This window comes from Corythoichthys intestinalis, chromosome 19 (genome assembly GCF_030265065.1).
Source record: "Corythoichthys intestinalis isolate RoL2023-P3 chromosome 19, ASM3026506v1, whole genome shotgun sequence".
In the NCBI taxonomy this organism is placed as follows: Eukaryota; Metazoa; Chordata; class Actinopteri; order Syngnathiformes; family Syngnathidae; genus Corythoichthys; species Corythoichthys intestinalis.
This window is the reverse complement of record NC_080413.1, coordinates 16,294,383-16,318,591: the sequence shown is the minus strand read 5'-3', so window position 1 is coordinate 16,318,591 and position 24,209 is coordinate 16,294,383. Positions and strand designations below refer to the sequence as shown.

Here is a 24,209-nt window from a genome sequence, read left to right as displayed (position 1 = left end):
TATCATTTGGCATATTTGGAATATTGACAACATTCACAAAGATGATTTCATTGCTCCATCCATTTAAATTTAATTACAGACTAAATATATACACTTATACACGCGTAAAGATCTTTGCCCCGGTCAATGAACAGGGACGCTAAACGGGAACAAATTTCCGACGCGTAAATAGTTTTTAAAATGGGAAAAACTCCTCTTAACCACTTAGATCTGTTTTAAAAGTATTTCCAAAAACATGTTTCTTCAATGCCCATTGAAATATGGCAATTTCGTGAATAATTGAAATGCAAATCTTATATTGTGCACCTTTAAACAGCAACATGTGATGAGAAGCCGAGCACTTTAATATGCATCAACAGTTATCCAACACAATTGCAACAACTGGCAGTATTGTATTCAAGCCACCTGATGAATACATGCTCTAATAAAACCATTATGAATGATAAATGCTGGTGTAGGCAGAACTTGAATGCATTTAATCCCAACCTCTCCATGGTGTTTATTTACTAAACAGTGGATCTCACTACATGCTGTGTGCATTTCATTGATATTTAGGGCAACCTAGGTGATGATTGTATGCTCTTTATCTAGGTCAACTGAGCTCATCGTCTAAATATGAATTATAAGAAAAGATACGGTAATATTGCAAAAATGTGGAATATGTGCAAGAGTGAGAAAAAGAGGCCCCGAAGAATGAAAGTAGGAGGAAAATACGTAAAAGGAGGACTAAAGGTCAAACACCACCCACACCCTTTGCTTTCCCCTCCTCCCATGTTTCCATTCTCCCATCCATAACAATCCTGCATTTTGAAACCATCCACTAAAAAGTCCAAATTTGTCTTCGCCCCCCGCGATAGAGACGCAGGCTTGATTTCAACTGACGCTAAGGACCTTAAAGTGTCACTCAGGATTTCACAGGAGCGCCCAGAGGCTGAGGCCTAACAGAGGAAAGAGGGCAGAGGTGGGAGAGGCCAATGGTGGGATTGTAGTCAGGAGGTGTGGTTTCCTACATGGAGCAACTTATCATCTGTCCTAACAAAGACCTGTTGCTGACTAGACAATCAGTTACTTTTTTGGGGGGAGCTTATGGGGGGAAATATTAAAGCTCTCGCTGCATGTTTTATCTCCCGTAATTTTTGGACTATAAACCGCTACTTTTTTACCTCATTTTGAATCCTGCGGTTTATAGTCCAGTGCGGCTTATTTGCTGATTTATTTGGGTTAATAGATAACACTTTATTTCACAGCGGCGTCATAAGACTGCCATAGGACCGTCATAATTATGATATGACATTATCATGGGCATTAATGAATACTTATGACCGATGTCATTAAGTGTCATTCGGCAAATTATGTCACTAACTCCATTTATGTCCAGCTCGGATCTTTTACATCCATTCAAAAGTGAGATAATTTGCCGGATGACACTAAATGACATCTGTCATAAGTATTCATTCATGCTCATGGCAGTGTCATGTCATAATTATGATGGTCTTATGGTGCCACTGTCAAATAAAGTGTTACCAAATTCCACAAATAGCAATTGATGAGACAACTAGAACAGTAACTGAAGAAATAATGAACACAGCACATGAAATATGATTTGTTATTTACATTTGCAGCGCCACAATGCATGCTAGGAGGCATGTTGGACGACAGCAGTGTTGACAGCAGGTGGCAGCATAGGTTGACTGTCTCCCCAAAGAGAACAGTGATGGCCAAATGAAAATTCTTGAAGCAATGAAGCTTTGCAGCCAATTAGTTCAAAGCTTCATGGTGGTTCATTTGGTCTTATGACAGTCTTATGATGCCGCTGCCAAATAAAGTGTTGCCGGTTTATACCTTTTGGTGTAAATATCCATAATACATTGAGGACAGCTGCAGCTTATAGTACAGTGTGGCTCATCTTTGAACAAATGCCGTTTTCGTGTCACATTTAATGGGTGGCGGCTTATAGTCAGATGCGCCTTATAGTGCGAAAATTACGGTATATGTTAAAATATATGAATGAGTTGATCACTTGTAGACGTCCAATCCAAGTTCATTTGCTGCCACCCTCCCTGTTTAAATGGATTGGCTGTCTAGCAGAGTCAATGGCAGCCTATGAGCTAATTTGTTTGCACGCGCATCGATATTCGAAACAGAAATTATTTGTGATTGTGTTAAAAGAAATAATTACTCTTTTGAAATATACAACTAGATTCAAATACTAGTGCTGATATAATATCCAATGAAAAAGGCTGTGCAGTGGTAGCTCTGTCTCCATACCAAGTTAATTTGCTTCAGGACCTTGTTTGTAAGTCGAAATGGCCGTATGCCGAGCAGGATTTTCTCATAAGAATACATTATAATTCCATTATTTTGTTCCACAGCCCGAAAACCTACACTAAATCCTTAATAAATACTGCAGGTACTATTGCAAATAGCAATTACACAGAGCAAAACAAATAATTTATCAATAAAAAACGGAATTAAAAAAAAGTAATAAAAATAATAATAATACCTGGAATATTGTAACAAATAGGGTTCTAATGTTGCGGATGTGTTTTGCGTGGTGTACCTGAATGCACCGCGTGGCTGAGTAAGAGAGATGCATTAGAGTTTTTACTTTCACATTTTATGTTCTGTTGTTGGCGAACTTGGCGTCAGCTGCAGCGGACAGTAGGTGTGTTGTGCTGCACAAGTTAAATGAGTAAAAACCTGACAAAGGTAGTGATTTTTTGGCGATGTTACCACAATAATAATTGTCAACTTAACTTATAAAGACTGGTGAACCGGTGTCAGAGGAGGACCGTCGAGGTCGTAGACATTCTACGGCCGTATTGTCGAGCAAGTTCACGCCACGCACATATTTTTTTATCATATCAATCTTCATTTTACTAGTAAGTGTCACTTTTTTCCTTTTTTTACCACCTGCACTAACATTCTTGGAACCCATGTTGATTTCTCTCACAATAAAATCCGCCGCGCGTCCGTCTTGGGTGAAAACAAAGAAACTGCAGCGCTGTCATAAATCGTCGTATTTCGAACATGTCGTAGGATGTAGAAACAAATGGCGATTCTAAATTCTCGTCTGATGTCGAAAAGATCATGTGTCGAAGCGATCGTATGTTGAGGTACCGCTGTATTTAAAATTTTACTTTTACATATTTAATCTTAAGTATTTCTGGTGGTTGTTTGTTCTTCTCCTCTTCTGTCCGCTTCCTCCTTTCGGTCCCCCCATAACCCCTCCCTTCAATAAATACAACATAATGAACAACCACAATGGGAGTATATCAAACTCCCATGTGATACATTAAAACTGTTCAGACCATAAGGATAGTCCGATTCCTATTCTCCATGTCTAAGCAGCTGAAAAAGACATGTAAACAAGAAAAATAATGAAATAATAAAAATTTTACTTTTAAAGCATAAAACAAGATTTAAATACAGCACATATACACCTAATGGTGTAGAAAATATCCCATAAAAAGCCTGTATTGCAAAAAAAAAAAAAAAAAAAATTCTTGGTGATTTTTAACATCAGTGTATACATTTTCAAGTTTCCATAAAGCTAATATATACAAGGGTGCTTTTATTTTGAAGGCCTGACTTATAACAGCATATGTTGTGCCAATGTTTAACCCACTTCCTTGGATTTTTTTGCCAACCAAACCGGGTGAGTTGTTACCATGGAATAGTAATAAAAGCTTCCGTTGTGGAATACTTCTTGCTATATGTTGGACTACTTTTTCGAAAACGTTCAGTGCCAGAAATTGATTGAAAGTGAAAAAAAATGTGTTTTTTTAAATTCATAACTAATTTGAGACTTTTAGACTTGCAGTTTTTATCGCCAGGTTAAAGTAAACATCCAAACAGAAGCTTCTACTGCTAATTTGCTACAAAAAAACCCATTTCCTGGCAGTGAACGATAAAGGTCAACATGCACATGTGCGCTGAGTCATAAATTCTCAAATCAGCTTCACTAAGTTTTACTTTTGATTTTGACGCGCAGATGAAATCTGCAGTGTGTCGCTCTGGTGGGAAAATGTCCCAGCGCAAAGTTACACCGCCTATTTTTAGGGATCGCCACCCTTTTAGGACACCCGTGCGACCTTTGCCTCATTCTCTGACCTGATTGGATTTCAGCCCAGTGGAATACCTCTCCGCTGCGTCCAACCCCTGACATTTTCCACACACTTAAAAGAGCGCTTATTGATTGGAACAAATGATTCCGAAAGGGACGTGCCCTCTGTTTTGACCCTTCTTCTTCACCCACTCATGCAATAGCTTGCCTGATGTGATGTGGTAGCAGGGGGTTAAAGGGGGAGGTAGAGAGGGATGGACGGTGGCTCACTATTGTCTCCATCACCTAAGAACCAAATAGTTTGCCCTAAACAGTAATTATACCCCCTTCTTCCTTGCTTTGCCATTTGTAGCCCCCCCTTCACCGCCAACCCCCTCCCTTCTCCAATACGGTTTCCCTTAAGGCTCTAATTTGGGTCACAGGCTGCAGAATGGCATCCCAAACTCCCAAAAAGAGGAAGCTGGCACATATTGGCTGTCAGAGCAATAAGCTGTTTAACTCATAAAACTGTTGTCATGGTCTTGATTACTTTATTGAAAGAACAGATGATTTTGGACTTCCCCAATAAAAAATTAATTATGTTTCAGGGGGGCTCTCTCTTCAGTCCACCAAATGGACCAAGCCCCCCTGCTGACTTTCATGTACAGCAGTGCCAGTTTGTGGTTGTTGTTGCTATACAATATCAAAAGGGATGTAAAAATAGGTTTTAGAACAGGCTATGTTTCACTCGAGCCAACATTTTCCCACGGTTACAGTTATGCTAGATGCTACTTAAATCCTTAAATTTTAAAGGGGTTCTTTTAAATACAACGGTTAATTCAAAGTAGGATGTAACCACTTTGCAAAGTCATTAGAGGATCTGAGTTGATTTGTATCATTTCTAACATCACAACGCTGCTTTTTAGCTTAGCATCTCGTATTAATGCATATTTCATTTTCTCAAAAACTAAACATTTTTCTCATAAATTAAAGCAACACCAGGTAACTTTTCAACATTTATAGAATATTTTCATAACATTTTTGATGATATATCGACTGAAGACTAGTTAAATGACACTTCTTTTAGCTCTTGAGGGGGTCTGTATCGCTTTCACCAACACTAAATAACTTTTAGGAGGGTGGCAGGAACCCTGCCATACAAAAAAAAACTACAAATGTGCTGACTGCTTCACCCTTTCGCGCAAATTCTGCAAAGATGGCAGAGCAACAAAAAGGACAAAAAGTTTTGTCTGAGGAGGGAAAAAAATAATGGAGGCTACCAGGATACTAAAGAATAAACATTGGCCCGGCGTTCACTCGCAAGCTGACCTCAAAGTTACCGAATTCAATTAGACCCTCAAAATCACGCAAATCTGACTAAAGAAAATCAAACTAGGCTCAATTGCTCTATAGCAGGGGTGCCCAAGTCCGGTCCTCGAGAGCCCCTATCCGGCTTGTTTTCCATGTCTCCCTCCTTTAACACACCTGAATCAAATGATCACCTCATCAGCAAGCGCTGCAGGAGCCTGAGAATTATCCGGATTATTTGATTCAGGTGTGTTGGAGGAGGGCAACATGGAAAACAAGCTGAATAGGGGCTCTCAATGACTGGAATTGGGCACCCCTGCTCTATAGAATAGTTTTTAATTTTTTCATTTTTTTTTTTTCAAAATCAATTCAAAACCTTCCATTAAAAAAACAAGATAACATCATTAAATTGTCTTGTTTTCGCCGTAAGATCCATCTAATTAGGAGCAGAATAAAAAATGTTAAGATCACTTCAGAACAAGGGCGTAGGTTTGCATAGGGACGGTAGGCACATAACACTAACAACCTCTTAGTATGCTCAAATTGTCCCAACCAACTTTTAAGCAACTTTATTTGCATTATATAATGAGTTCAGTTGTAAAGGTAATTTAGATTGTCTTCCCAACTGTTGTTAGTGAATTACTTTCATTAAGTTCGGACTTACATTTACCCGTTTCCACTTGCTATTTACCTTGCCGGTCCATTTTTTCCCCCCTCAAACGCACGTTTGATTGGCTGATGACTGGAAGCCCCACATTCACACAATCATGACAGAAATGCATGTCAGTATGCCGCCTCCTCTGCCCCCTTTGAAGAGGAGGGATATTAGAAGTTTTTTTTCCCAGCCAGCAGCAGCCACTGTAAGTAATGTAAAAAGATGTCAATGTTGTGGAGGTGGGGAACACACCACTAATAATTTTGCTACTAAAAGTCCAACCAGCATCAGAGTTTGCATAACATTAAACTGTGTGAACTTGCTAACCTGTAAAACTCGAGTAGGAAGCTGTTTAGAGGGGTGTCTTCCTGTATGTTTTGTACTGTTAATGTTATTTAAATGTGCATTTTGTGCATTGATTCAATAATTAAAATGTATTAATTTTCTACATCATTTAAAAAAAAAGGAAACATTTTTATTTGAAGCCTACGCACATAGATACCCCCCCCCAAAAAAAAAAAAAACTTCAAAAGCACAACCACTCTAAATTTCCTTAACATGAAGCATGCATTTTGAAAAATGACTTTCTCCCTCTGAAAATAATGTTAACTTTTTGTTATGTAGGAACCAGCCATTTTTGAGAAATGTACCCAATCTGTTTGGTCTTATTAATGTCCCATCCCCAGCAAAAAGTGTACATGCAGGCTATGCTGTTATAGTGTCCCTACCAATTTTGAGACCAGACCTACGCCCTTGCTTCAAAATAATCTAATAAGATTATTGAATGCCACCACAGACAACCACAATCCACCCCGTGCATTCTCCAGCTGTTCACTCTAAAAGCAACTTAATAAAACAATCAGACATGATTAATCAAGACCATGTGGGCATCTCACATACTAGCACAAAATCCACAAATGTGCTCAAAACAAAAATACACTGTGACTGTAAATTGTGTACACGCATCCCCCATTAGGAATCAATATCCAGAAAGTTAGAAATGATGCGTTTCTTGTTAAACCTGCAAACGCGCTTCTTTCAACGCCCCCTGTGAGAAAACAAGCGCAGGGACGGTCTTCATACAACAGGCCGGACGCTGTGGAGCCACTTCACACACAGCTGTCAACTGAGGACTAAATATCACATGCACACACCAACAAAGAACTACATGGCAAACCATCACACACACTAATCATGCAATAAACTAGCGTGTCATTTTGTAATACTACAAAGAGTCTCATCATTTAAGTTGTTTGATGACCTTTTTCTCAGTTTAAATCACACTACAAAGTCATCAGTAGAGTGTTGTTGTGCTTACCAGTCGGCATGATGACAAATAAAAGTTCTAAAAGCAATCTAGTGAAGTAGTTCACATAGTCCGAGTATTCCGAGAAGTATTTCCAGCCTCATAAGTCCAGCATTCTTCCTTTCATAGTGAATCCCTTCTCCCGGGAGCAAACCTGTGGAGTCATACATACACTGACTGGCTACTGTGTCCTTTGGTTCAGTGCAATTTTGAGGGGGATCCCTTCCTCGCTCCGCTCTTCATCCTTCCCTCCTGTGGCAACACATCCACCGCACGCACGAGTGTGTCTAAAAGTGTTCCCGAGTGGCTTTGAATGCATGTGTGTTTCAGTGTGTGAATGGCCTCTGCTCCTTCCCTGCTGGCTCATTCCCCTCCCCCTGACTCCGCCCCACCCAGCTCTCCCAAGCAAAAATGGCAAGGAGTTCCCCATTAAGTTCTCTCCTGTCGCTTCATCTTTTCTCCCAACGGCCAAGGATTCAAGTATAATCAAACTGGAACTCTTGGGAGGGATCGCACGCTTTACATGGTTTGCGTCTGTCTAAGGGAGCGGTTGATCAATAGTCCAGTTTGAACAAAAGCTTCTCGTTCTGAGGCGAGAGGCGGCATTGTGTTCAAGATCAGAGAAAATTCAACATGCACAAAGAAGTATAAGAAAAGAGGCGGGAGGCCCAGACGCATCATGTACATGAATGTTAGGTCTTGGGGGCAAAGTAATGACCCGCATCAACACTAGTCCCCAACAATGTTCAAATTCTAAAATGTAACTTACTATATTTGATAATATACGGATGAGAAATTCCGTCGATTTATTATATTGTTTTACGTACTAAGGTCATAGGCAGGGGTGAAAGTGGGCAGGAACCAGGGGTCGCGTTAACCGAATATTTTCCGTCGTTGACCGTTTTTTTAAAACGGTGACGGAAAAAAACTGAAGTCCATCTGTCATTTTGACAGGTTGCAATTCACACCCCAGACCACAGGGTGGCGAGTGAGCATATTAATTAGCTATTTTGCCTTACTCGGAAAGATGTCAAGGCAACTGAGTGTCCGAAGTTTCTTCAAAAAGCCCCAAAACAACGATGGTGTTGATAAAAGAGGTGCAAAAAGAGGGACTGCACAAGCGGGCACGCAATTCAAGTCCATGCGCACCAGGAGGAAGGTGTGAGACTGCATTCAGGCCACAGCAGGTTACCTGTTAATTTCATTGTTCCATATGTAGCCTACCTACTGGGGCCACAGTCAGCTGTTTTTGTCACTGCGGAGAAAAAGTTACATATTCATCTGCTTGATGTGTGATGGCACGGTGTGGATTCTCTGTTAAGCTTGTTCGGACAGAATATTAATTGAAAATGAATGAAAACTAAATATTATTGAATATGTCATTATTATCATTTTAAAAATTTAAGTGACGGGTAAAAATAGATTATGACCGGATTTTTATGACCCTGTCAGTCAAAATGACAGACAACGAAAAAGTCTAGCGCAACCTCTGGCGGGAACGGTCAGGAACGCAGTTCCGGTATAAGATTCAGGGCCGGAACGCAGTTCCACAATAAGATACAGGGCCGGAACACTGTTCCGGTATATGGTTCTTTGATTCCCAAAATATGATGGCAACTGTCAAAACGCTATGTTAACAAAAAAAATACAAAGCTGCCACACATGCATTTCATCTCCAAGAAAAAAACAATCTACCAACACCAGATTTACATACACAAGTGTTAACAACAAGCATAATAAAGTGCTTGTGTAGCGTAATCCGTTATTTTATTCCACGGGTGACATGGAGGTTGCCCCAGCTGCTGCAGTTATCTGAGTCTGACAATGACGAGTCACGTCAATGTGTGAATGCACGCAGCAAAGCAAAACGCCTGGACTCATGTATCCCTTAAATTGGCTGACATATTGACATGTGATCACCAGAGATAGTTAGCTGTGATTGGTTCAAATGTACATGTTTTCTGAAACAGCAGGGAAAAAAGGGCAATACAACAGAAAATGGATCAAATCTTTCAGAACAAGGAAAGAGTTAAGGTGGCTTATTTATCATATTTAGCTTTATTTGCTCTGATGGGGAGGTTCAGAACATTTTAGCTGTCAATGTGCACTTAGGACTTATATTTGTTCAATTATGTTAAGCTACTTATTCATTTCCTTATGATTAAAAAAGTCAGTGTTTGCATGATCTTTAAAATATATTCAATTTCACTCTGCATAAAATAAGTCATTTGTTCATTTATGTTAAGCTACTTATTCATTTCCTTATGATTAAAAAAGTCAGTGTTTGCATGATCTTTAAAATATATTCAATTTCACTCTGTATAATATAAGTCATTTGTACTTATTTTTCTGAATGTATGTTACTTATATCTTTATTATTAAAAAACACAACAAAAAGTAAATGTTTACATTATCTTCAATTTTAATATACATCCTATGTTCTTAAGTAGTTAAAATTTAGATTTGGCATTTAGTATGTGAGGAAATGAGGGAAAATAAAAATTAGGAGATGGAAGTTGGGGTTATAGCTGTTTTTGTTAACTTTTACTTTGCAAATCATTGAAAAAATACAATTTTGACTGAAAATCAGTTTTTGGATGTGTTATAGAAATAACTGACCAAAACAGTTTTCTTTGCATTTCAATAGTTTTGAAAAAAAATAAATAAATAAATAAAATTTCTGGCTCCGTGGCGACCTTCACGTTGGGGAGTTCCAGCAAGAAATTCTAACCACTTTCACCCCTGGTCATAGGTCAACTGTATGTACACTGAACTGGTCGCCAACCAATCACAGGATGCATATGGGGGAAAAAACAGACAAGGCTGAAAAAGCTGTTTCTGCTCTTGCACCCCTCTTTAAAATAAACTGCTGTATTTTAAGCCAAAAGAACTGTTGTGTTTGATAGAACAATATTTCTAGATGCTGCCATAGGAGATTCATGGCGCAATAAGCCCCTGAACTATTTTTAATTTGTCTGTTTTACCCCGGAAACCGCTGTTTACAGACGTCGCGCAACCGCTCTTGTTTCAACCTAGCCATAAAAAGAAGGTAAGTAATCGTATTTATTATTCGAAGTGTCTATCATGCTTAGCTTAGAATCATTAATTGATGTCTAATATTTGGTTTAAAAAAAAAAAAAAACGACTTTAAAAAAGTGTTCACTCGCAAATTTTAAACTTTTAAACAAATTACGTCACAATGAAAAAATTGGCGTCTGTAAAAAGGTCACGGATATCTACCTCATAACTATTGCTTAATTTTATTTTTTTGTTACTGTCGCATTTTTCCCAATATTTCAGATGATGAATAATCCATCCAAACAAAGAAAAGTTGAAAAAAAAAAAACATTTAAAAGGGTAAATATATGAAAAAGAAAATCTCGACCACTCCATGATGTCTGCGATTTCTGCATCGCGACCCTTTGTTATATTACCATGTTTCACCGATAAAATCCCCCCAAAATCCAGCTGTGGCCATTCACAGCTGTGTCTAGAGTAGACACTCGGTGATACATGCTACATGGAGTTTTTGGATCGAAAAGGGGTAAGTATGCGATAATATCTTGTTAAAGTCATGGCGTCTTTAATTGTACTCTCGCGTGCTTTTACCTCCAGATCGGGTTTTGCTGTTTAATTTTTTTTTTTTAAATGCCCTCCTGTACAAAAATGTTCTTCCCCCAGAAAATTGAGATTTTAAGCTTTTCAATGATGTATCACACATGCATATCCGACAATTTTGACAGTTTGCTAAATTGGGGGTCTCAGAGCGGAACTTCAAGTCACCTGAGTGTTTTCCGCCATACACAATGTATCACAAAAGTGAGTACACCCCTCGCATTTCTGCAGATATTTAAGCATATCTTTTCATGGGACAACACTGACAAAATGACACTTTGGCACAATGAAAAGTAGTCTGTGTGCAGCTTGTAGAATAGAGTTAGTTTATTTTTCCCTCAAAATATAGCCATTATCGTATTGGCCCGAATATAAGACGGCCCCGATTATAAGACGACCCCCTCTTTTTCAAGACTCAAGTTTGAAAAAAGACTTTTTGAACACCAAATTAATTTTCATACAGAAAATAATAACAGTACATCTGACACAAATGATTACAACAATATATTTGAATAATATATCTGAAGATTTAAATATGTAAACTAAAGTGCGATCACATTCGTAAATGAATGGCTTCTGGTTTTTGAAATGTAAATAAACCAATCTATTGTGATAAAACAACAAAATTGCAAGAACTGCATTAACCATCAAAGTGAAGTCTAACTGTAACTGTAGTTTTGGAAACAAATCTGAATAAGGAAAAACATTGCAATAAAATAATGCAAACTGGTTAAACTAAAAAGAGTAGCTGAGATCTGTCATGACAGAACATCGCTTCAATGATATCTGGCGCCATCTAGCGTCATGAATGGGTATAATGTCTAGACCCCGAATACAAGACAAACAATTTTTCAGTCTTATTTCAATGTAAATAACACCGTCTTATATTCGGGCCATTACGGTTATATCTAAACCCCTGGCAACAAAAGTGAGTACACCCCTTGGAAACTACATCCCTAAATGTCCAAATTGAGTACTGCTTGTCATTTCCCCTCCAAAATGTCATGTGACTCGTTACAGGAGTGCTGTCAGCATTGCTGCAGAGATTGAAGAGGTGGGGGGGTCAGCCTGTTAGTGCTCAGACCATACTCCGTACTCTACATCAAATTGGTGTGCATGGCTGTCAACCCAGAAGGAAGCCTCTTCGGAAGACGGTACACAAGAAAGCCCGCAAACAGTTTGCTGAAGAAATGTCAACAAAGCACATGGATTACTGGAACCATGTCCTATGGTCTGATGGGACGAAGATTAATTTGTTTGGTTCCGATGTTCTCAAGCATGTGTGGCGGCGACTAGGTGAGGAGTACAAAGAAAAGCGCGTCATGCCTACAGTCAAGCATGGTGGTGGGAATGACCCCCCCTGGGAATGACACCCCCCCCACCCCCGCACACACACCTCTTCAATCTCTGCAGCAATGGTGACAGCACTCTTGTAACGAGTCACATGACATTTTGGAAGGAAAATTACAAGCAGTACTCAATTTGGACATTTAGGGATGTACGTAGTTCCCATGCGGTGTACTCACTTTTGTTGCCAGGGGTTTAGATATTAATGGCTATATTTTGAGTTATTTTGAGGGGAAAATAAATCAACTCTATTGTACTAGTACATTTACTTGGGTTCTGCATTCACAAGCGAGGCGCATGATGGTTGGACAATGTAAAGAAGCGTATGTGTCTCTTTAAGGAGAACAATAGTGTTGACGAAGACAGACGGTAAGACTGAGAGATTGGTCTCAGCAGCATGTGGCCTCCCCCCCAGCTCCCTACCAATACAATAATCAAGACCCCGTATACCATTCTCTGGACCCCAAGAAGCGCGACCTCTGAATTGAATGGCCTGAAGGTCCATTGACCCGCAAAGGCCTAAAAGCTCCACTCCCAATCCAAACGCCCCCCCCCCCCCGAGCGTAATGAGCACCTCTAACTTTAGTAAACACACACGGCGGCGACAGTCCGAACGCCTCGCTTCAGTCGAGCGTGACCAGCTGATGACAGAAAAATGCAGCAACGGTCTGCTTTATCTGATGGCCGATGTGCGCTCCCTGAAGGATGTCGACCTCATAGCTACTTTAGTTCATGACTTCACAACACGTAAACACAGGCAGACAAATCGTTCAATACTTCATTCTACTGCTGCAATGATTAATCGATTAACTTGAGTATTCAATTAGAAAAAAATATTCTAATTAAATTTTGTTGCTTCGAATATTCGTTTAATTAAAGTGGCGTTGTAATGGTTTATTTTGAAGGTGTTTGCATTAAGTTTTATTGATTAGGGTGGATAAATTGCCCTCTGGTCTGCCTCTTTTCACATGGCTGAATCCAACTGCTCCCTGTTAAGACCAACATAAGCTAGGTTTTTGTTTGAGCTCATGTTTTTTAATGCATTCATTATTTGGTTTATAGGTATATTTAGCCGTTTTTTTGTGGGCAGATGTGTCTGAACCATTTGTTAAGAGCATTGTAAAAACAAAACACCCCCCCCCCCCAAGCATTTAAGCTCCCGGACTTTTTCTATGTAAGTTAGCCAATTGTTCTTTTGTTGTACATAGGTCCTCGTTTAAAAAAAAAAAAAAAAAAAAACCTTTGAGGCTCAGCTCAGGTATTTTAAATTTTTCACGTTCCTTATCCGATTACTCGATTATTCGAACTAACTAGTCCATCGACTAATCGACTACTAAAATATTCGATAGCTGCAGCCCTACTTCATTCCAGTCCATTTGGACGACCAGTTAAAATGGATTGTATGTCTACTGCCTGTCAATGGCAGCCTAAGTATTAAAATGTTCCACATGCCCTGCCCTGACATACCCCAATTTTTCATGTCCTCCCTCTTGGCAGATCTATTGCCATCAATGGCAGCCAAAGAATTAAAAGGAAATACAACGCCTTCATCGTGTCCATCCCAATGGAAAGAATCTTGTTTATTAAATTGAAAAAACAGAATTTCATTTCTCTGATGTCTAAAGCGTTTTTAAACACGACCATTCAAATATTATTTACTCCATTATTAAAAGTCGTAGAAATTAGCAATTTGCTTGCTTTAATACTTTGAGCAATCGCCTACAGTGGTATGAAAAAGTATCAGCAACATTTGTAATTTGTCACATTTCTGCATAAAATCACCATCAAATGTGATCTGATCTTTGTCAAAATCACACAGATGAAAAAACAGTGTCTGCTTTAACTAAAACCACCCAAACATTTACAGGTTTTCATATTTTAATGAATGTAGTATGCAAACAATGACGGAAGGGGGAAAAATAAGTAAGTGAACCATCACATTTGATATTTTGTGCCACCCCCTCCCCTCCTTGGCAGCAATAACTTCAACCAGACGACTCCTGTAGCTGCACATCGGTCTGGCACATCGATCAGGACTAATCTTGGCCCATTCTTCTCTACAAAACTGCTGTAGTTCAATCAGATTCCTGGGATTTCTGGCATGAATCGCTGTCTTTAGGTCATGCCACAGCATCTCTATGGGGTTCAAGTCTGGACTTTGACTTGGCTACTGCAGAAAGTGTATTTTGTTCTTCTGAAACCATCCTGAAGTTGATTTACTTTTACTACTTGCAAAACATCCTGATAAACCTTTGAATTCATGCTTCCATTAATGATTGCAAGTTGTCCTGGCCCTGAGGCAGCAAAACAGCTCCAAATCATGATGCTCCCTCCACCATACTTCACTGTGTTGATGAAGTCTTGGTGTTGGTGAGCTGTTCTATTTTTCCTCCACACATGACTTTGTGTGTTATTCCCAAACAATTCAACTTTGGTTTCATTGGTCCACAAAATATTTTGCGAAAACGTCTGTGGAGTGTCCAAGTGCATTTTTGCAAACATTAAACGAGCAACAATGTTTTTTTTTTAGACAGTAGTGGCTTCCTTCGTGGAGTCTTCCCATGAACACTATTCTTGACCATAGTTATACATATAGTTGATGTGTCCTCAGAGACATTGGACTGTGCCAGTGATTTCTGTAAGTCTTTAGCAGAGACTCTAGGGTTGTTTTTTACCCCTCTGAGTATTCTGCGCAGAACTCTTGGCGTCATCTTTGGTGCACAACCACTCCTTGGGAGAGAAGCAACAGTGCCAAATTCTCTCCATTTGTAAACCACTTCTCTGACTGTCGATTGATGAACATCCAAACTTTTAGAGATGGTTTTGTATCCTTTCCCAGCTTTATATAAATCAACATTCCTTGATCGCAGGTCTTCAGACAGCTCTTTTGACCGAGCCTTGATGCACATCAGACAATGCTTGTCATCAAGACAATTCTTACCAGGTGTGTGTTTTATAGTGGGCAGGGCAGCTTTAAACCACTCATCAGTGATTGGACACACACCTGACTTAAATTGTTTGGTAAAAATTGGTTTCAATTGCCTTTTAAGTCTCTCTAGGCAGAGGGTTCACGTATTTTTCCCCCTTCTGTCATTGTTTGCATGCTATCCTCATTAAAATATGAAAACCTATAAATGTTTGGGTGGTTTTAGTTAAAGCAGACACTGTTTTTACTTCTGTGTGATTTTGACAAAGATCAGATCACATTTGATGGGGATTTTATGCAGAAATGTGAGGAATTCCAAAAGGTTCAGATACTTTTTCTTACCACTGTACATGAATGTCACTTATACGAGGTGTTGTCTTGTGCTTTAAAATGTCAGACTCACACTCCCCTGTCATACCCCAGTCTTTCCTGTCTCCCTTTTGGACATTTATTGCTGTTGATGGCACTGAGTGAGTTAATAGTGATCCCACCATTGGAGTTTAGCATATACAGGGTACATTTACTTCTCTTAAGTGTCAAAACAGTTGTTTAGGATGTTAGTCTACGACCCAGGATGGAATTTTGTTAAAGCCTTTGAAAACAATATAAGTGAGGGTTACATCTGTTGGGACTTGATTTTTTTGTCAGCTGTCCCTTGTGAGATTTACCACCTGGCATGCCAGCATTAACTCCAAGGCTCAATAATCCCAATAATTGCAGAATCAAATGTTACTTTTGGCTCTTAAAAGGTTGACAGCAATTTTAATTTTCTTCCTGTTTTCATAGTCACAGGTCAGTCTTGATGCATGTACATCTAATAGTTAAAATGGATTATCTGGATTTTTACATTTACAATATTGATTGACAATGTTCTCACTAGTACAAATAACATTCTCAACCGTTGGAATTATTATTCAATAAATCTGTGGTGTATTTTGACTGTTATGAATGCAGTTTTCATCATTCATTTAATTGGGTTTCTATGGACAAATATCTAGAAATCAGTTGAATTTTGAATATCCCTCATGATGAACTCCATACATGTGAATGGCATGTTCAAGATGAAATTACATTGTAGGTAAGAACTCAGTTACAGATATCAGAAATGTCTTTTTTAAAAGCGAAATTGAATCACATAAATCTACAACCCATATTCAATCTACCAGTTAAATATTAAAAGTTGCCGTGCTGGTTATCTCGAGTGACTTCTTTTGCCTATACAGTAGTTCTCAGCATTGCTATGGCAATCGTAAGCGTTCATCTCTATGGCAAAGTGTCGTGGTGTGAGGATACAGCCAACAAGCTACTTCAATCCTCATCACACTGGCCAGTGTTTACACACACACACACAGCCTATTCAACATTTACTGGCGCACACACATATACGATATTTGCTTTTGGAACATGTAGTAAACTGAAACTTGAAGCTAACGTCCTTTCCTAAGTGTTTTAGTGTGTGTCACGAGACATAAACAGCACACACACAGACCAGTGTATGACATGTATGAGTCAATAGGACACGTGAAAGCGGCAGAAGAACGGATGCGAAGAATGAGCGAGACTGTGACTAATGACACGAGTTTGCGGGTAGTTGAGGTTCGAGAGGGCATTCATATACAGTTTCCCCCTCCCTTGGAGACCCTCGCTGTGCTTGTCACAGACAAGATGGATCGTCTACTGGCACACATCGTTTTCATTCCAAAGAGACATACACAAAATTCACAGGGCTCTTTGTTGTCATAATCTTTCATTAATCTCAGCTTTTGCCTGCTCATCCCTCGTAAAGGGAACCTCGGTCTCTTTTATTGAAATATGTTAGTAGAAAACACATAAAATATTGCCATTGATTTAAAAATCTATAATATTTAGTACATGTTTTGACCTACGGAGGGCGCCATTTTTTATGCGCGCAATGGACGCTCGAGGTGATGACGTAGTTGGCCTGGCCTGGGAGAATAGCAGTGCTAGCTAGCAAGCAAAGCTAGAGTGACGACTTGCATGATTTTGTCACATTCTGCTGCTGGTCAGATTGTTTGGTAACACTTTATAATAACTATCCATTTTACTAGTTAATAGATCATTAGTAAACTGTTGATAAATGATTTATTGTTGATTTGTGAAGTATTTGTGAACAGTTTGTTAAGCATTTACAGCGTGTTCCAATATGGTTGACCCCATTCTAAATGCCCATGCTAGTTGATGGATCTTAATAAAACTATATACACTTTATGTTGAAGGTCATACGTTTTATTGGTTAAATATACAAAGAAAAGTACAAATATTTGTTGGTTCTATGGCAGATTTTAATAAATGTGCAACATGAGTGCTGCCTGCAAAATGCCTTATCAAAATGCCTTTTCTTTTGAAGTGAACGGCATTTCTTAACCTGAAAAGATAGAAATGCCAAACGTTACAAAAACTGGAAACGTTTCTACACAAACTGTGTTTCAGGTTAAGAACACCCTGTAAATGCTTAACAAACTGTTTACAAATACTTCATAAATCAACAATAAATCATTTATCAACAGTTTACTAATGATCTATTAACTAGTAAAACGGATAGTTATTACAAAGTGTTACCAATTGTTTTGTTATAGAGCTGTGGGATGAGTTCCCGGCGTCGTACCTACATCCAATTCCAGCTCATCAGCAGTGTCTTTTAAACCGATCCTAGGCAGGTTGCCGAGATATTGACTTGCTGCCATTTGACAAGTTTGTATTCTCGATCCTTTCGTTGGTTGCCTTGGTTTTTTTACGCGGCGAGACGTCCAACACGTACACACATCGGTTAAAAGTGGTGAGTACTTGCTATTTGTGTTTTTATTGAGCTTTTTATTACCTTTTCATTGCCTCAAAATACTTTTTGCATGTGTTTCGCTCTCATACTTTTAAGCATTGTGTTTTCTTGTGGTAGCTTTAAAGCAGATTGTTGGTCTGTCCACATTAGTCATGTAGCATATTTAATACACCCTTATTTGATATTACTAAGTGTAATTATTTTCTTAAGGCATCTTTAGTATGTTCTGTCTGTATGCATCTAAAAAAACAAGCTGAAAGCGCATGGGAGTACTTTGGGTGTCAAATTTGCCTCTTGTAGGACGTTTTGCCAGTGTAGCACATTTGGCAGAACACCAGTTTTGTCCAACTCTCATCTCGTCTCATCTTGTCTTTCCTGTCCATTTTGCTTTTGCTGCTTGTTTTGAGAAATATCGACACTACTGTCATGCTCATTAATGTTCCTCTCGGGTTCAAATTGAAAGGGTTGAACAGATGACATGTTTAAGTTACGTCACCGCCATGCGATATAGACAACAATGGCGACCTACTACTTCAACTAATTTTACAAATTGTATAAAAACAAAAACATCAAGAGCGGTTTCAATATGAAATTATCAAAATAACGTTTATCTTTTAAGAACTACAAGTCTTTCTATCTGTGGATTCCTTTAAAACTTCAATGCTGGAGCACCATCACTATTTCTAAATCTCATGTTTTCAATTGTCACTCCCTCAAATATTTAAGTTTATATATTTGAAAGAATAATAGGTTAATATGATAATTCAGTTAAAGCATTCATTAAATTCCTGAGTCCTGTATCGATTACTCTTTCCCAGATTATATGGCGCTTCCAGATTCTCATATGGTATTCCCCCAGGCTGTCCGCTTAGAGTGCCAAGACAAGTTCAGGAATTTGGGAGTCTTACCGTCCTCCCCAAACAGTTTTCAGTTAAAAGAGAATCATAGTCCAAAGGGAAGTAAAAGGAATGTCCGGCAGACTGAAGAACAATCCTGGTGGAATATACGCATAACAGTGCACTGAGAATAACTATCAGGGTGGCACTATGGTTGTATCATAGGAAATGCAGAACTGATGGCAGGTGACAGTTTTAAGAAAGATTTTCCCAGGCTATCTTATCTTGAAAGGCATATGAAACCCTGGACTGGTTAACATTCATTCATGAAAAGTGCATCATGTAAGCATACAAGGTGAACAACTATTGAAAAAAGGCATAAAGAAAGACCTCATAAAAAATCTATTATGCCGCACGAGTTACGAATTAAGCGTGAGACAAGTGATTTACTATTATGGTCCTAGGTACTGGATATAGTTTCCACAGTTGGTATGTTTTAGGGGTATGTGAGTTATGGAGCGTATACAGTGGCGGATATGTGGAGGAAGCTCTGTTTGGCCTGAGATTATAAATGCGACACGGGGTTCCAACTACAGGAAAAGGAGTCCAGCAGAGTGGGGAGCGAGGGACTTTTCTTCTATCAAAGGGAAACACGTGACACGTACTAGAATATCATCGTATGTGTTCGTATTAAAACCATGTCACCTATGATTAAGTAGAAATTTAGTCTAGAGCAGTGGTTCTGGGTTGTTCCGATCATGTTTTTTTGCTCCCGATCCGATCCCAATCTTTTTAGTTTGAGTATCTGCCGATCCCGATATATCCGATCCGATTCCTTTTTTTTTTTTTTTGCTCCCGATTAAATTCCAATCATTCCCGAAAAATTTTCCCGATCATATACATTTTGGCAATGCATTAAGAAAAAAATGAATAAACCTCGGACTAATATATACATTCAACATACAGTACATAAGTACTGTATTTGTTTATTATGACAATAAATCCTCAAGATGGCATTTACATTATTAACATTCTTTCTGTGAGAGGGATCCACGGATAGAAAGACTTGTAATTCTTAAAGGATAAATGTGACTTTGTATATTGTGACTAAATATTGCCATCTAGTGTATTTGTTGAGCTTTCAGTAAATGATACTGCAGCCATTTAACTTCTGCCCAAATGCATGATGGGAAGTGCAACCATGACTGTGCGTAGGGGCACCAATTGATGTATCTTCTCTGCGATGGGAAAGAACATAGGGTGTTAAGAAAATGATCAACTACTACCTTTCTTCCCCCCATTGCCTCCCACGTTATTTTTAATTGCTGAGAGAGGTATAGTACGGCTTTAGCCACATAAAAAATGGCTCCAAAGGCTGTCAAAATTCTCTCTACTCATTATACGCTGCCTTATAGCGCTATCTATAGGAACGGCGTCTTTATAGATTGAACGCGACAATGCGTGAGTGGGTGGTGCAGCGCATGCGTTAATTATTTAACGTGATTAATTAAAATAAATTAACTACCGCCGTTAACGCAATAAATTTGATAGCCCTACTTTAGGCCAAAACCACTCTGGATGAGTGTAAGACATTTTGTCTGTAACGTTAAATACGATTAGAAAACGATTTAAATTAAAAAAATATATTTATTAAAAAAAGGCATGTCCGATATTTTTTTTGCCGATTCCGATACTTTGAAAATGACGTGATCTTTAGTTCTTAACCTTGCTAAAGGTACCGAAGTTTCACATCTGGATTCACCGAACTCTTCGGAATGAAATAATAAAGCAATTTTTTCAAATTCAAAACCGATATACCGTAATTTTTTTAACTAAAAGGCGCACCTGACTATAAGCCGCCACCCTCCAACTTTGACACGGAAACGGCATTTGTTTATAGATAAACCGCACTGGACTATAAGCCACAGCTGTCCTCACTGTATTACGGGATATTTACACCAAAAAATACTAATCGGTAACAGTTTATTTGACAGTGCCATAAGACCAAATGAACCACCATGAAGCTTTGAACCAATTTCCTGCAAAGCTTCATTGCTTCAAGAAGCTTCATTTAGCCATCACTGCTCCCCTTGGAGGAGACGGTCAACCTCTGCTGCCACCTGCTGTAAACACTGTTGTCATCCAATATACCTTCTAGCATGCATTGCAGCGCTACAGATATAAATAATCAAAATTCATGTTCTGTGCTAATTATTTCTTCAGTCACTGTTCCAGTTATTTCATTAATCGCTAGTTATGGTATTTGGTAACACTTTATTTGACAGCGTCGCCATGAGACTGTCATAACACCATCTTAATTATGACATGGCACTGCCACGAGTATTAATGGATGCTTAAAACAGGTGCTATTTTCTGTCATCCAGCAAATTATCTAACTTTTGAATGGATGTAAAAGATCTGAGCTGGACATAAATGGAGTTAGTATGACGCCACTGTCAAATAAAGTGTTACCTATTAACCCAAATAAATTGACAAATAAGCTAGACTATAAACCGCAGGATTCAAAATTAGGGGGGAAAAGTAACGGCTTATAGTCCGAAAATTTAATGTAAGCAAGAAAGGTAATAATTTAGCAAATTCTTCATTTTGACAGAATGTTTTATAAACAGGTCAAAATTTGAGACCATGCTGCCCATTGGTCTGTTGTATTCCCTCATACCAAGTGCGTGTCAACCTTCCACTGAGCAAACCAGTTTCTCCTCCTATCAGATCGAGGACTAGCAGTTAAAAGAAACTGATTAAGCCTGTAAATTGGGAGCAAATCAGTCCAAAACCTGGTTTCAAAAGCCACTTTGCCTAGATTTAAACAGCGTACGAAAATAGGGCTCTGTGTTTCTTTACCTTCGCCGAACCTCTTAGACTTACTCACCGAACCCAGGTTAAGAACCACTGGTCTAGAGTAATCATGCACAAAAAAATGTCTATAAAATAGAGTGCTTACGTTTATATGTGATTTTAAACAAAATTATTGCAAAAATCTTCTTCACAAAAAATGTAAAACTTTATTTTCGGGAGTATCTAATTGACTGAATGAAATGTTCTAATTAGCTTGCTGCCACAATGGTGTCAACCAGTCAGCCACAATAAGTATATCCCCTTGGTGTGTGTCCTATTTGTTGCTGCCCCAGTTCAACAGAATGGGGACATGAGGGTACCCAAATTGGCCCGTTTACATCACTGTACTTCAGGTAAGGATAGAAAAGCACTTTGAATGAGTTCCAAACAAAGACAGGTATAGATCTATCAAGGGTGCGCTGGTTATGTTAAGGAAACAAAATGTAACAGAATGACTATTTAACTGGCCTCAAAGTGCATGGGAATCAAAAGGGTTATAGAAAAAGTGTTACTCTGCCATGCTGTCTAATTAAATGGCAGAGGTGGCATTTATGCTAAATTGAAAGTTTAAGCTACACAATTAGAGCGGTCCAAATCTCTTTGATGCAAAAGCTACTGTAGATCTATTCTCAGAACCGACTAGATGAACTCAGTTTGTTGTTTTGCACTTGAACAACACTCATTTTGCTGCAATCACAAAAACGATGACAAGCTGTCACTCACCTCCGGGCGAAAATTCCCAGGACTACCCTTGCCTCTGTCGCCAGTATTGCAGTATCCTTTCCTGCGTTAATCCCATGTCCGAGGGTTTGAAACAGTATCACTTGGAAAAAGTAGACATGGTCCTTATTATGGCGATCCGATAAGTGCTGATCCACACCTCTATGAGGTCAGCTCCGATAGTTTGAGACACTGGGAGAAAGTGAGAGAGCAAGGGAACTGGTTGAGAGGGGATGGATATGATGGAAGCAACTGAACTGACTGCCCACTGACTGGGAGGAGAAGGCGGTGGGGATGGTGGTGGTGGGGAACAGGGTGAGAGGAGCTTGCGAATCCAAGCAGCCCACTTCCTGACCAATTACTGCTGCAAGACTGGCTCCTCTCACTTTGACTTACTAACTGACCTTCGCGCTTTCCTCCCTGCTTTTGTGCGGTTGGGGGATGGCTGCAAAGAAGCGGGCTGCAGCCAGGACTGTGGTGGGCAACTGACCTAAAATGTGACAAGGGCGATCCAAATTTATAAGTCATGTGGAAGATGAAGGAAAGGAGGGCATGCTGCCAAACTGATTTCTAACTCGAACCCTGAGATCTGCTCAGGATCATTGACTACATTGGGGACGGAATTAGCCAACACAAGACTCAAAATCTTCAGTTTACCAAATGTGCATCTGACTGTGAATATTCTCATCTTGTTCTCAGGGAAATGAATTGATTGCAACTCTTCTGTTCTGGTTGTCTTAGAAGATGTTGCGCCTTTCAAGCCTGATTGTTGAATGTCTAGCCTGGATGTTGGGTTTCTAAGACAAGACTTCTAAGACAACTAGATCAGCTACATGCATGTTATTGGATTTGTACCTGAATTGAAGTATCTGAAGAGAACCCACATAAGCACTGGTAGAGCATACTCCTCATTAGTGTTGTTTTGTGCCTAGACCTTAACCTGCCAGAGAACAGAGCTGACCAAGACAAGATAGGAGAAAAACTAGGTAGTTGAGACCAAGTCAAGAATAAGACAGACTTGATCTGAGACCAGGAGAAGCAAGGACCATGACCAGACTAGGACCATAAATCATTGTGAATGTTTCTATCATTCCATCTTGACACTGGCCAGTCCCAGTCTAAATCAGTCAACATGTCTTTGAAGACAGGAAGAACAGTCCAGCTACGATCAATTCAACGATAATGAATTTATTTGGATGTGGGAGAAAGTATCTGAAGAAAAAACACATCACTGATAGAGCATACTCCTCATCGATGTTATACTTAGAATCAAGCCAGATGAGACATAAACTTGCCCAAGGCCACAGCTGACCAAGAATAGTGAAAGACTTTTGGTGCTGAAACCTAGAAAATATCAATACCTTCGAAATATAGTCACGAGACCTGTCTCAAGACTAAAGACTTGAGCGTCTTGAGTGAGTATCCACACTGCGTCCTGAGTGTTACAACACTACTCAAGAGAGGAAAGGAGGGAATAAATCTTTTGTTGATATGGTTCCCCATAGAACTAGTTGAATGCAAGAAATACCAGCCAGCAAAGATTAGGAATCGCCCTGCTTGGAGGCGCACATGCAACCTCCTGTGATCAATTGTGTGCAAGCTTGTGATCATTGTGCATGTGCGAGGGAGACTCATGTGTTCATTGTTCTGCGTCCCTAAACCGAGCAGGATGGAGGAAAGTCCCCTCAATGGGAGCCGGTGGCTGCTGTTCCTGCCTGCTTCCTGACACGGATAAAATTCTTCTCAATGTTTGTGCCGTGTTTTCCAGTAAAAACAGAAGTGCACGTGTGTAAAAATG

General features: G+C 39.3%; 1 protein-coding gene across 2 annotated transcripts in view; it reads right to left on the bottom strand.

The window, feature by feature from the left end:
* The window catches only part of LOC130907542 (pleckstrin homology domain-containing family G member 1), an 80,714-nt gene extending 58,031 nt beyond the window's left edge, over positions 1–22,683 (bottom strand). Inside the window, exon 1 of one of the 2 annotated variants that reach the window (XM_057822767.1) lies at positions 22,415–22,683. Coding sequence is in view for 1 of the 2 variants with exons in the window: in XM_057822766.1 (XP_057678749.1) it covers positions 7,327–7,336 (10 nt within the window). In the remaining variant the exon portion in view is untranslated. Of the gene's footprint in view, positions 1–7,326; positions 7,675–22,414 lie in introns of those variants that run through there. The other variant, XM_057822766.1, reaches the window with a different exon arrangement.
* Positions 22,684–24,209: the final 1,526 nt, after the last annotated feature.